The sequence below is a fragment of the Ursus arctos genome, unplaced genomic scaffold, assembly GCF_023065955.2.
Source record: "Ursus arctos isolate Adak ecotype North America unplaced genomic scaffold, UrsArc2.0 scaffold_7, whole genome shotgun sequence".
NCBI classification, from domain to species: Eukaryota; Metazoa; Chordata; class Mammalia; order Carnivora; family Ursidae; genus Ursus; species Ursus arctos.
In genome coordinates, this window is record NW_026623089.1 from 76,029,748 (window position 1) to 76,044,273 (window position 14,526).

General features: G+C 38.5%; 1 protein-coding gene across 3 annotated transcripts in view; it reads right to left on the bottom strand.

The window, feature by feature from the left end:
- The window catches only part of PRKG1 (protein kinase cGMP-dependent 1), a 1,185,830-nt gene that overhangs the window by 99,834 nt on the left and 1,071,470 nt on the right, over positions 1-14,526 (bottom strand). For all 3 annotated transcript variants that reach the window (XM_026503976.4, XM_026503975.4, XM_044386021.3), the window contains one exon: positions 7,621-7,695. In XM_026503976.4, coding sequence (XP_026359761.1) covers positions 7,621-7,695 — 75 coding nt within the window. The remainder of the gene's footprint in view (positions 1-7,620; positions 7,696-14,526) is intronic.

The window sequence follows — 14,526 nt, forward strand, 5'->3', positions numbered from 1 at the left end:
AGGAAGTCTTAAAGAGAAACGCTACAGAGGAGAAATTCACAAATGGCCTTTGAGAGATTTAAAATTTTTAATGGGACAGAAAAAAAATTCTCCTACCCAAGGCCAAGTAGTTTTACCCTGAAAACCATTTTTTTTTTTTAAGAGCCACTTGATCAGTATCACTGCAACTGCAGGAGACACTGACTTTGAAGCTCCATAGTTACAACTCACATGAAGTTTCCATCTTTGAGCAACGGTGGCCCTAGCAATGGTCCCATACCTCCTCCCAGCCTGACTGCATGTGCTGGGATTGGAAAACTAACTAGCTCTCGCACAGCGGAAAGCTAGCTTAATTAGGTTCAGGGGCCAACCGCTGAAAATTTCAGCTTTCGCCCTGCAATAAAATGGAAAACAATTTTTATAGCCCGGAGAACAGGACTGTCTTCCGTCTACTCAACCCTGGCAGTGGTCAGCAAGTTCTAATTCTGGTTTGAGGGCTATTTCAGAAAGCCATTCACTGTTTCTTCCATTTAATTGGCGTAATGCTCACTTGCATTCTTTCCACAGGGGGAAAAACAATTTTCCAGGCTCATTTCCCTGAGAAGTACTTAGATCAAGCCCACGTTCGTTCAAGTAAATTGTTGATAAGATTGTGGGAATACTAAGATCTTTACCCTAAAATGCCTGGCAGAGAAACCCTCCTAAGAAAGGCCAAATTTTCAAAGTCTGGGTGTTCCAGAGAGCAAACCCATGTGTATTTGATTGCGCGTTTAAAATCTCATGTTTACTAGATGCTAGGCAACCCTGGGGCATTTGGGAAGACGTGAAGAAGAATGCAGACCTCGTTTCGGATTTGCATAGCTTCATCGCTTTGAGATGCCTCTGATGAGTCAATTTCCAAAGGCCTGAGTAAACTGCCAAAGAGCACACAGCAACCATCCGCCCCGTGACAAGCAGAATGAGCAGCTCAGGGTTGTCTCTGCTAATGAAATGTAACGAGAGAACATTTTTACTGCTGTCACATGTGTCAAACAACAAGGCTTGGCACCAAAACCTGTTCTGAAAACACCAGACAGACTAACATGTTCCTTTGCTAATGAACTTGTAAACGAAAGGGGAGCTTCAAATCAAGGAGGGTTAATTACAGAAAGAGGAGTAAAATTGTTATTTGGACTAAGCCGCAAGGCCAAGCGAGTGGTCTGTATGCGGGCAATATTCTCTCCTTCTTGCAGAGTCAGAGGAAGAGAATGCAGTGCTGCATGGTTTCGTAGCCCTAAGTCGGGGTCAATCCTGACGCCTGTTTTGGGGCATCACCTTTTTCTCGTGCCCTGATAATAGGATCCTACTTTACATACTCCTTATTCCCGGCTCCCCACGACAGTTTCAGCTTTCTTGTTTACTTTTTTCTTTCTGAACTATGTGAACCTGTTCTGAGAGTCCATTTTTCAGGACAAGGTGGAGAGTAAGTGGAAATACGTGGAAATAAGAGAGAGGCGCACAAGGAGGGGAGTAGGGCAGGACAAGACGGCGGTCCCAATGGTGTCTTTATGTCTTTGGTCATTTTGTGGTTCCTTGCTCAGAGAGAGGCTCAGCTTTTCTCTGCAGGAGAAGGAGCTTATACATATTTATGCTAAGATGGTAGGAAAAAAATATTAATTCCTCTTGGGAGAATTTTAGATTTTTACAGGTTCTTTAGAGAAAGCACAGCATTTAAGCCTAAAGGAATATTGCTTAATTAAAACAGAAAAGCAAAACCTTCTTAAGAAATCACATCACAAAATCTGCTTTTGTCTATGATGGTTAAAAGGACCTGAGACCCCCTTGCCTAGAATTTTATACTCTCTCCATCGCTCCTGGACTAAACATGCTCCTTCCTCTCTCAGCACTGAAGATCCATAACTGTCCCCTACACGTTTCTGACTATTTTACTTGACATTTCCTAGAATTTCATGTAAGCACACTGACCCTTGTTTCTTCACACCAGATTCGTTTCCAGCCCATGTTAGGGGACTCGATCCCTACCCATCCCAAAGTGAACGTGAACCAGTGGTTTGAGAAATCTGATGGGCATTTGTCAACCAACGCACAAGAACTCTCGACAGCATGCAACGTCATCGTTTCCTCCCTCATTCTTGAAAGGCACTCTGTTCCTGGCTTCTGTGATGCATCGGGCTTTGCTTCTACTTCTCCTCTCTCATTTTGAGTCTGTGTGTGTGTGTGTGTGTGTGTGTGTGTGTGTGTGTGTGTGTGTGGTTGGTCCTTCTCCTTTCATGGAGTTTTAAATGCTAGTTTCTCAAGAACAAACCCTCAGTGCCAGGATACTCTACTCTAATTCTCTACTTTCTATTTCAACCACATTGTTAATTCCACCTACCATGTAAATACTCATAATTCTCAGATGAATCCCAACCTCTTCTCTGAGCTCCAGACCTGCCCAGCTATTCTCAAGGGTTCCCCGTATATAACCTGAGCAAAAATCAATTCGTGATCACCCTGCTTTTCAAACCTGGCAACCATATTCTATTTTAGTGAATGCCATTGCCTCCCTCTGATTTTCAGACCCCAAATCATTGCACCATCCTCAACCGTGCTCCCCTTCATCACCAACATCTATTTCCTTCAGGAGACCTACTGGCTTTGCCACCTAACTATCTCTCAACTGCCTTTCTTTATTCTTACTGCTCTCATTTTAGTCCTGTCTACCACCAGCTTTCCCCTGGAAAATACTCTGTTCGGTCTTTCTGCTTTCACTCTATACCCCGCCAAATGCAGAGGAAAGGACGCTCAATTACAATGTAAACCAACTGATCTCTTGGTAACTGACAATCCTGAAGTGGTTTTCCTAAATCTTTAACATCTGATCTCTGACTTTTGCATTCTAGGTCCCAGCCTTGTTGGTACTTTGGTTCCTTGAAGAGGCGGTCTTGTTTCCTACCCAGGGGGCTTTGCAAATGCTATTTCCGTGGCTACCATGCTCTCTGCACTTCCTTGCCCAGCTAATACTAATTCTTGCCTAGCCAGTACCAGCTAATTCTTCAAAATTCAGCTCAAATCTAGATAAAATGTCACTTCCTCAGGGAATCAGTAATGCGTGTCTCTCTCTCCAGATGTACCATGAAGGTGAGGTACATGTCTATTTTATTCACTGCAGTATATGTAGCCTTTTGTAGGAACACAGAGAATATCTTTGGCTTCATCAGCGCATGAGTCAAAGTGAATGAACGTGGTTAATGCTCGCATGGGAGGGGCTAGAGTCAGCGCACAGTCTTCAAATCTATATTCAGATCAAGTGATGTCGTAGATTAAAACATATGACTGGACTCATTTGCAAGTTTATGTAAATTTTGCCATGAGAAAGAGCTCCTTGTGAACAATGTTGAGAATCATCAATTTAGATCATAAATAAATGCACGTATGAATCTATATTCATAGAACTGTCAGAACAGCAAAATGCTTAGTATTAGAAAACAGGCTTTGTACTTGGTATGCACGTCGTGAAGCGCAAGTCCTGACTCATCATTAAGTAAATTTCTAAATGTTTATTAACTGAATGAGTACATATTCTCAAAGGAAAATACTGCGTACCTTTCATCGCACACGCTACTTTCTGCTCTGAATAAGGCTAATGATGCTTAACTTTGATCTGCTGTTGTCTCTTCTAATGTCGTTGTGATGATAACTTCATATTGTAGAAAGAGAAGCCCTTAGTGGATAATTAGCAGCAATCAAGGGGAGCTTAAACATGCCATAAAGGTAAAGTTTCTGTCAAGAATAATTTTCTTCGTAGGAAACAGGTGTCGTGAGACAGGCTGAAGGCACACACCCAGCTCAGAGGAGTTCTGAGGACCATCTGCCCGGGACATTTCTCTCCAGCCAACTCCTGGACCAGTCCCCACACCGAATGCAAGTGATGCTCAGTACTTTTTCGGACCGTCCTGCCCCTGAGGCCTGATTATGCTACCAGCTAATGAGTTTTTCACAGCTGAACTTCTAGCCGTCTCACCTGAATCCATGTTTTCAGTCAGGCCTACTTGTTTTCTCTTTTCACCCAAATAGGCATCGTCGGTGAGACAACAGCAATGATAATTTCGCATGGAGAAATAATGTGATCCTTTTAGTCGGGCTTTAAGAATACTAATCTCATCTTCAGTGGAGTCCTCAAAATCAAGGAGATCTTAAAAAATAAGGCTTACACGATGGAGCCAATCAACACCTCAGCTCTAAATGGTACAGATTTTGTGATCTATATAGAAATGTAGAGGCCTTACAAGAATTATCCAGGGAATTTAGACCAATTAGAGCATGTCCATAGGCCCTGAAATGGCAAACGTTAGACGCTCCTTAAATACGAAGATGAAGGCACAGTGTATTTAAGGGGAAGAAATCTAATAAAGAGACAACAGTGTTAACACAAATAGACATTTAAAACTTGTTAGTTCAACTAAAATGCTTTGCCTGGGGAATAATTCAGAGTTTACCTCTGAGGGAGAGGACACCTAGTTAAAATGATACTTTCAACTTCATAAACCTTTGGATATTAAGTATGTACTAGAAAGCTATAAAATACACACAGTGTAAAAGGCGTAACAAAGACCTTTGCCAGGATGTATGTACATAGTTGGCTATTTTGAGGAATGAAGGTTACATTTATCAATTTCTCTAGAATTTGGATCAGTGGTTTTAGACATTTTTTTCACCAAGGTAGTTCCATTTTCTAAGTAATAATATTAAAGAAAGTGGGTTATGCATTCACCTGGATTTAGTAACTGAACTAGAAAAGTTCAAACTAATCTTTCCTAATTAACTTATATTCATGTGTAAGTATAATAACTAAGCTCTAGTCTATCAAATTTATGGCTCAACTAATAATATTCTAAGCCATCTCCATGGAAATAGCCATTTTATTGTCCTTCTTTGCTCTTTAATCATAATCGGACTTTTTTTTTTTTCTTTCTTTTTTAAGTAGGCTCCATGCTGACCAAGGCAGGCTTGAACTCACGATGCTGAGACCGAGACCTGAGCTGACTTTTACAGAGACTCAGTGCAGGGTCTTTAAGGACTTATTCAGATCAAGTCTTTGTAGAGTAGAACAAATGACTGGGCTCATTTGAGTCACCCAAGAACCCCTGAACTTTCTTTTAACTAAATGTCACCATTTTTACAAAAATGATATATATGGATACTTTCCAGACTAGGTTAAATTTTAGGATATGCTGCCAAAGTGAGCATAGTTTGTACACATCAGAGTAAAGACTTTCTGCCCAGGAAGTTTTACATGATCGATATGCAATAATTATCTAGGAATCAAGCAATTTATCAAATGCACTAGGATACACTTCCAGAGATTACTTCTACTAACAATATCATTCATTTTTGCAGCCCTTTATAATTTACAAAGTATTTCTACAGAGTGCCATCAATTACATCACAGAAGTACCATTTTAAAGGTAAGATAAGGACAGTGAGAGGCAGTGTTAACTCCTGACCCAGATCACTTGGCTGGAAAGGGCAGAGGCAGAAACAAAACCTGAGGCTTCTACCCACGTCCAGGATCATATTTTTCATATTGATTCTCTTCCAGTGAGAAGTATCCTCACCCTTCCTATCTCGTAATTGCCTGATCTGAACTTCAGTGTATTTATTTTCCTTGTTACCTTTGGTTGGAACATGTGCATGTGAGCCCACAAATGCCCGGAACTCATGGGATACACACACAGCTCTTTTTTTCTTTTTCTTAAGATTTAGTTTATTTTTTTGACAGAGAGAGAGACAGCCAGCGAGAGAGGGAACACAAGCAGGGGGAGTGGGAGAGGAAGAAGCAGGCTCCCAGCTGAGCAGGGAGCCTGATGCAGGGCTTGATCCCAGGACCCTAGGATCACTGCCTGAACCGAAGGCAGATGCTTAATGACTGAGCCACCCAGGTGCCCCTACACTCAGCTATCTTTATAAAGCCAGTAGGACACCGAGAAGAATATAGTGAATTCAAGTCACTTTACCATCACCGCCCAGTTTTAAGCCTGCAACTAAACTCAACTTTGGGCAAACAGGAGTTATACAAAGACTTTCATTCTAAAAATCTAAAATTTAGCAGGAAGCAGAAATAGACCAAAGAATGCTTTACCTTAAAAGACCTCTGACTTTTTCTAGTAACTATAAAAGTATTTAGACAGTTGCTCATGTAGGTTTTAGATGAATTTTGAATATTACCACCAGTTATATATATAAAATGTATATAATGTGATATATATATATGTATCTATATATATATGAAATGACCCAAGGCAATCGTAATATTAATTGAATATATATACCTAAGAAAAAATGCTAACATAAATTATAAATATGAGTTTTCATATAGCACACGTTCCTCTAGGGATAAAGTCCAATAGTAATAAGGGAGTTTTATAATTTTTAAAACTGGTAAGGATCTTAAATGGTCCCCTCTTCCATCTCAGTATGATTAGTGCCAATACCAGAAACTAAAGTCTAAGCTTAGCATTAATGTGTATTTTAATCTATTGTAGAAAACCAGAAAATTAATATCTATCATCCACAGTACAAGCAATCCCGATGACTGAGTGGAGTTTGGTGTTAAAACTGGCTCGTGCAATTGCCCGAGCAAATCCCTGCAAAGGCACTGCTACCGTCTGACCTCAGGATGTACGTCTGTGTCCCTCCAAAGAGCAGAGGAAATGAAAGCAAATATATAGAAACTGTGAATATATTTAGACAGCTTTAAAATAGTAGAATTTTATCAGCTGAAACGAACTATAGTACTTCTTTAGTTGTAGATCAAATTTTTAATCTTCCTAGATTATCAAGACAAAAGCTATTATTATATTATTATTATTATTATTATTATTATTATTATTGTTATCTTTTGAGGTTACAACAAAACCAACCAAATTCTGTCCCTGAGCTATCTATGTACTGATAAATTTTTGTCAGTTTAATCCTTCAGGTGTCCTGTGTGTTATCAATACTGAATTGCTTTTCCTTAAATTAGTTCATTGGAAAAAAGAGGGCAGGATTCCAAAGATTACCATTTTTTAAAAGTAACCTAAATTTTTTTCAGCAAAAGCAAATCTCAACTAATTTCAAACCTTTGTCAAAAAGATGAAAATTTTGTTTTAAAGCACTATTAGATCATATTGAATTCTGTTATACAACAATGATAATTCATTCATAGGATACGTTCTATCTCATATCATTCTGATAACTTTGTAATACTCCAGCTCAATGCCAAACAACAACGTATTTGCACCAGGAAATATTTCCAGCCTTACTATTTTCCGTACAATTTCACAAACAACTACTGAACACAACAATCACCATTCATCCAGAAAGTATTTTTAATGGGAGAAATAATGTGTTTGGATTCAATTATTTATATTGGATTTTCAACTTACCGTTTTCCCTGGTTGAGATGAGCTTCCTCCCCAAATTATGATTTCATGTTTAAGAAGAGACATATGAAGCATACTGTGTAATCATTACCTTGAAATTTGTTTTTTTTCTTCTCAAGCAATTAGTTTCTTAGAGTGTTGAGCTTTTTAAGTTCAACAAAATATTTAATCTTATTTTTATTCAAAATCGTTTTTTTTTTAAATCAAGACTAAGGCCAAAGAAAAAGTCACTTACTTTGCCTTAGCTTCTGCGTCCTCATAGGCTTTATTGGAAACATCATCCAGTCCTCCAATCAAATGCTTGAAAGAACTGTCGGGAAAAACACAGTCATCAGGGTAAGTCCTCTATCAAGTCATTGCAATGACAGCCTAGACAATGGTATATTGAAACAATCTAGAAGGAACTAAATAAAAATGAATTCGAACATTCAATCTAGATACATTATTAAGAAACATATCAGATAATGCTATAAACTCTGAGGGCAGTGACCTCTCCCATCTTGTTCACCTCTATAGTTCCCAGCACCTAGAACTGTATCTGACAAAAGCAGATATTCCAAGAACGGGTGGAACCAAGTCTGCGACACACAAAATGATACATCACAAAGTTAATGGGTCAATTCTACTAGGGAAATAACAACAAGACCCACCAATTACGGAATGCCTACTGTATGCACTCTCCTTTTAATGATGATGAACATATATGGCTACTACGGAAATAACAACAAGACCCACCAATTACGGAATGCCTACTGTATGCACTCTCCTTTTAATGATGATGAACATATATGGCTACTACGGAAATAACAATAAGACCCACCAATTACGGAATGCCTACTGTATGCACTCTCCTCTTAATGATCATGAACATATATGGCTACTAGGAAAATAACAACAAGACCCACCAATTACAGAATGCCTACTGTATGCACTCTCTTTTTTAATGATCATGAACATACATTAATTCCAATTCTCCAACACACTGTAAAAGACAAGCATCACTATTGGCACTTAACAAAATTGTAAACTAATCTTCAAAGGCAAAATATGTATGCAGAAGATAAGAAAAGAACAGAAGACAATTATAGGAAAGTCAACTCATTTTGGAGGGATCAAGAAACTGACTTCAGCATCAACCAGGAAGAGTAAAGCAACTGTTTAAACCACTCTATTCAATATGCCGGTATGGACCTAGGACTGTGTTCAGAACTACTTTATGTAATGAAGTCTCATCTATCGGATACCTATAACATAAAGTATTATACGGTCAGCACAAAATGACTACACACAAACATGATAATCACCCTAGAAAATGACTGAACGCAACCAGATACAGTAACTCTTGTGTGCACGACATTTTGGCAACCACCGAACTAGACTGAACAGAGGAACGAAAGGAAAGTCTACATTCAAAGTGTTCACGTAATAATCAGGGCCGTTACTTACACGGTGCTTATGTGCTGTGCTTTATGTAAAAACAAAGACTTCAATAGGGACAGCAATCCTGTGAGTCAGTATTACCTCCACTGCACAGATGATGGTACTAAGGCACCAGAGGGTAAGAAACTGACCTCAAGTCATACAGCCAGGCGGTGTGAAGGCTGATAGGGAAGGAGGCCATCAATTCTCCCTCATACCCTTAAAACCTACACCACGGCTCCTATCCAAATCACTGTGCCTTGATGCTAACCATCAAATCCCTAGCTATGTCCAGCATGTGGATGGAGAATGGTCGAGTGCTGTAAGAAATTCGTTTTAATTTTAGATCTCTATAATCTTAATGCATGAAAATGGCTTTGTGTGCCGTGTTAAACAAAATATGCCTGGTCAGGTCCTGAAAGATAGGGCATTTGTTGATGTAAAGTTAAATGTTGCTTAACCACATTAACGTGCACTATTTTTTTGGTTTTTTGTTTTGTTTTAAATGTATGAAGAGGAACTTGACACTTGCTCGGGGGTCCAGCTGAAAGGAGGTGGGGAGCCATTATCTCAGGCCCTTGGGTAATGATCTCATCTGGGGGACAGGGTAATTGGAATGCTGAGCAAGAACACGAAGTGTTTCTCATACAAAAAGGACCAGAAGGAAGTGACGAGCAGCTAAGGAGTCAAGCACTGCAGAGGATCAAGTTTTCTAGGACACATTGTGTTAATGAACGTCGAATGAATGAAGCCTGTAGTTGGCGGATGGTCCTTCTACAACTTTCAAAAACATATAATGATAAAATAAATGATAAATAATCCCCACCGTTGAGATTCATGTTCAAATAGGATTCTTGCCATTGTTCTTTAAATGGCAAAATTCCCCACTTTCCCAGAGAACGCCTCTATCATGACTTAGAGATGGGTTTACATTGTAAAGTAAAATACAGATTTATTTTGTGGAAAAAATAATATCTGGTTGATTCTCTGTTTTCACAGATAATATCAAATTTAAGCACAGAGAGTTTAAGTTACTTGTCCAGGGTGACTCCCAATTCTGCAGTATATCCACAACCATAATCCGTATTCCCTTATGCCCATTCCCGTCCCCCACAATACTTAACCTATTTTAATCTAACCAAATCCAAAATCTTATGAAAAGGCCTTGACAGGAACCAAAGAGCATAAGTAGTGAAACCGAAGAGCAACACCCACTATAACAGCTTTTCAAGTACATTCAGATTGTGTTCTTAAATGTTTAACACTCATAGTAACTTTAGGTTCAAATAGTTAAAAAAAAAATCTTCTTCCAAGTATGTATTTGACCTAAATATGTCTTAAGCAGGATAGGATATTATTTAGATTTAGAAGGTGAGTGGATGACAAATGTGATAAGGATGAAGGCTTGTTAACTTAAGAAAATCTGTCCATCCCACTAGACTTGGTTGCAGATTACTTTTTGGAAAGACAGTTCGAAATTCCTTTTTTTTTTTTTTTTTTTTAATTTAAGTTCAGGGGCGCCTGGGTGGCTCAGTCATTAAGCGTCTGCCTTCAGCTCAGGCAGTGATCCCGGGGTCCTGGGATCAAGCCTGGCATCGGGCTCCCTGCTCAGCTGGGAGCCTGCTTCTTCCTCTCCCACTCCCCCTGCTTGTGTTCTCTCTCTTGCTGGCTGTCTGTGTCAAATAAATAAATAAATAAATAATTTTTTTAAAAAATTAATTTAAATTCAATTAGCCAACATAGTACATCATTAGTTTCAGATGATTCATTGGTTGCACATAACACCCAGTGCTCATCACATCACGTGCCCTCCTTAATACTCATGACCCAATTACCCCATCCCGCCCCATCCACCCCACCCTAAACAATCCTCAGCTTGTTTCCTAAGTTAAGAGTATCTCCTGGTTTTTCTCCCTCTCTGATGACTTCCCATTCAGTTTTGCCTCCCTTCCCCTATGATCCTCTGTGCTATTTCTTATATTCCACGTATGAGTGAAATCATATGATAATTGTCTTTCTCTGATTGACTTATTTTGCTCAGCATCATACCCTCCAGTTCCATCCATGTCAATGTAAATGGTAAGTATTCATCCCTTCTGAAGGCTGAGTAATATTCCATTGTAAATATGAACCACATCTTCTTTATCCATTCGTCTGTTGAAGGGCATCTCGGCTCCTTCCACAGTTTGGCTATTGTGGACATTGCTGCTATGAACCTGGGGAACAGGTGCTCCTTGGGGTCACTGCATCTGTATCTTTGGGATAAATACCTAGTGGTGCAATTGCTGGGTCACAGAGTAGTTCTATTTTTCATGTCTCGAGGAACCTCCATACTGTTTTCCAGAGTGGCTGCACCAGTTTGCATTCCCACCAACAGTGTAAGAGGGTTCCCCTTTCTCCACATCCTTGCCAACATTTGTTGTTTCCTGTCTTGTTCATTTTAGCCATTCTCACTGTGAGAGGTGGTATCTCATTGTGGTTTTGATTTGTATTTCACTGATGCCAAATGATGTGGAGCATTTTTTATGTGTCTGTTGGCCATTTGTAGGTCCTCTTTGGAGAAATGTCTGCTCGTGTCTTCTGCCCGTTTCTTGACTAGATTATGTTTTTTTGGGTGTTGAGTTTGATAAGTTCTTCATAGATCTTGGATAGTAGCCCTTTATCTGATATGTCATTTGCAAATTAATTCTCCCATTCCAAAGGTTGCCTTTTAGTTTCCTTGACTATTTCCTTTGCTGTACAGACGCTTTTTATCTTGATGAAGTCCCAACAGTTCATTTTTGCTTTTGTTTCCCTTGCCTCTTTAGAGACATGTCTTGCAAGAAGTTGCTGCTACCGAGGTTGAAAAGGTTGCTGCCTGTGTTCTCCTCTAGAATTTTGATGTATTCCTCTCTCATATTTGGGTCTTACATCCATTTTGAGTTTATCTTTGTGTATGGTATAAGAAAATGGTCCAGTTTCATTCTTCTACATGTGGCTGTCCAATTTTCCCAGCACCATTCATTGGAGAGACTGTCTTTTTTTCATTGGATATTCTTTCCTGCTTTGTCAAAGGTCAGTTGACCATAGAGTTGAGAGTCCATTTCTGGGTTCTCTATTCTGTTCCATTGATCTATGTGTGTATTTTTGTGCCAGTACCATATTATCTTGATGATTACAGCACTGTAATAGAGCTTGCAGTCTGGCATTGTGATGCCACCAGCTTTGGTTTTCTTTTTCAACATTTATTTGGTGTCTTTTTTGGTTTCATACAAATTTTAGGATTGCTTGTTCTAGCTCTGTGAAAAATGTCGATAGTAATTTGATAGGGATTGCACTGAATATGTAGGTTGCTCTGGGTAGCATAGATATTTTAACAATACTTATTCTTCCAATCCATGAGCATGGAATATTTTTCCATTTCTTTGTGTATTCCTCAATTTCTTTCATAAGTGTTCTGTAGTTTTGAGGGTACAGATCCTTTATCTGTTTGGTTAGGCTTATTCCTACGTATCTTAAGGTTTTGGGTGCACTTGTAAATAGGATCAATTCCTTAATTCCTCTTTCTTCTGTCTCATTGTTAGTGTATAGAAATGCAACTGATTTCTGTGCATTGATCTTTATATCCTGCCACCTTGCTGGATTCCTGTATGAGTTGTAGTAATTTTGGGTGGGATCTTTTGGATTTTCCACATAAAGTATCACATCATCTGTGAAGAGTAAGAGTTTCACTTCTTCCTTGCCAATCGAATGCCTTCCAAACTTGTTCTATGAGGTCAGCATTACCTTGATCCTAAAACCAAAGACCCCACCAGAAAGGAGAACTACAGACCAATATCCCCAATGAATGTGGATGCCAAAATTCTCATCACGATGCTGGTTAATAGGATCCAACAGTACAGTAAAAGGATTATTCACCACGACCAAGTGGGATTTATTCCTGGGCTGTAAGAATGGTTCGACATTCGCAAATCAATCAACATGGTACAACACATTAATAAAAGAAAGGACAAGAACTATATGATCCTCTCAATTGATGCAGAAAAAGCATTTGACAAAATACAGCATCTTTCTTGATTAAAACTCTTCACAGTGTAGGGATAGAGGGACCAGACCTCAGTATCATAAAAGCCATATATAAAAATCCCACAGCCAACATCATTCTCAATGGGGAAAAACTGAGAGCTTTTCCCCCAAGGTCAGGAACAAGAGAGGGAGGTCTACTCTCACCACTGTTGTTCAACAGAGAACTAGAAGTCCTAGCCTCAGCAATCAGACAACAAAAAGAAATAAAAGTTTGATTTTCCTATTCGCAAAGTATGCAAATGTAAAATCCTACATCTGGTGAAAATCTACAGAGTTTTAAAAGCAGAAACCATCTAATCATAGAAATGAGTTTAAAAGTAAGTTGAGCCTGATTGGAAAAAAAATAAAACACATTTAGACTGATTATGACCACTTTATATCCATTTTTGTTAAAGCTTGGCCATATCCAATGATAAGTATCACATTTAAAAGAATGAACAAAAGAAGTATTTCAAGTGTGACTTTTTCATATAAATTTTCATAAGTGTCCTTGATTTAAAATATGAGTTTTCGATGTGGTGCTAATGATTCAATATTTCTTAAATTTTTTTTTACTACTTGATTTAAAAAATGAAGGGAATAATATGAATTTACAAAAGGCCCCTATCTTGATATGTATGATAAGAACTTATTTTTGAAATAAATTCTAATTAAGGAAAATGCTTCTCATTTAAAATGCAATCAATTTATTATTATGGAAAAGTTATTTTTTTTAATTTTATTTGTTTAAAAAGAGAGAGTGTGTGTATGCTCATGAGCAGGGGGAGGGGCAGAGAGAGAGGGAGAGAGAGAGAGAGAGAGAGAGAGAATCCTAAGCAGACCTACATGGGGCTGGATCTCACAACCCTGAGATCATGACCTGAGTGGTAATCAAGAGTCAGATGCTTAACTGACTGAACCACCCAGGTGCCCCTCTTATGGAAAGTTTTTGAAAACTGAGAGGAGAAATTAAGAAATCACTCATAGTTCTCTAACCACAAAAAACGAATGGGAATATCTTTATGCATCTCTTTTCACTTTTTTTTTCTACAGAGCTTTACTGTTGTCGTTTATAGAGTTGTAATCCTCAAGCAGCTATGATTTAATATCTTTGATTTTTAACATAATACTATAGCATAAGTATATAGTTTTATTTTTAAAAACTTCCTAAGCAATGTTTTCATGGGCAAATAATAGTTCATTACACAGACACACATGATAGAATACCTACCTACCCATCTATACACGCAGAGACCAACACACGTACACAAGCACACATACAGATGAAGGAGGGGTGGGCACCCATGTACAAAAACATTCGTATTTATACTCTCTATTACAGATTAGACATATGGAATTTCTTTTCAAATAAAATACCCAGGACTATAATCCTGGCTTTGAAATTGGAACCATATGTCCTTTGCAAATCATCTTTATTTAGAAAGCAATCCTGGTCAAGCAACATTTTTTGAAACACAGAACAAAGGCAACCTGCTAATATTCTCCATGTCCTCAAATAGTAAAGCCAACCATTATGCTTAACTAAAAGTTGAAGAAAATGTAGCGTTTTCGAGCCGTGTTCCAAGTGGCTGTCTCTGTCTGTGCATCCCTGCACTAATCAATGAATAATTTAAGACTTTTGGTAGGTTTAATTGATGGTATTACAGAATTTATCATT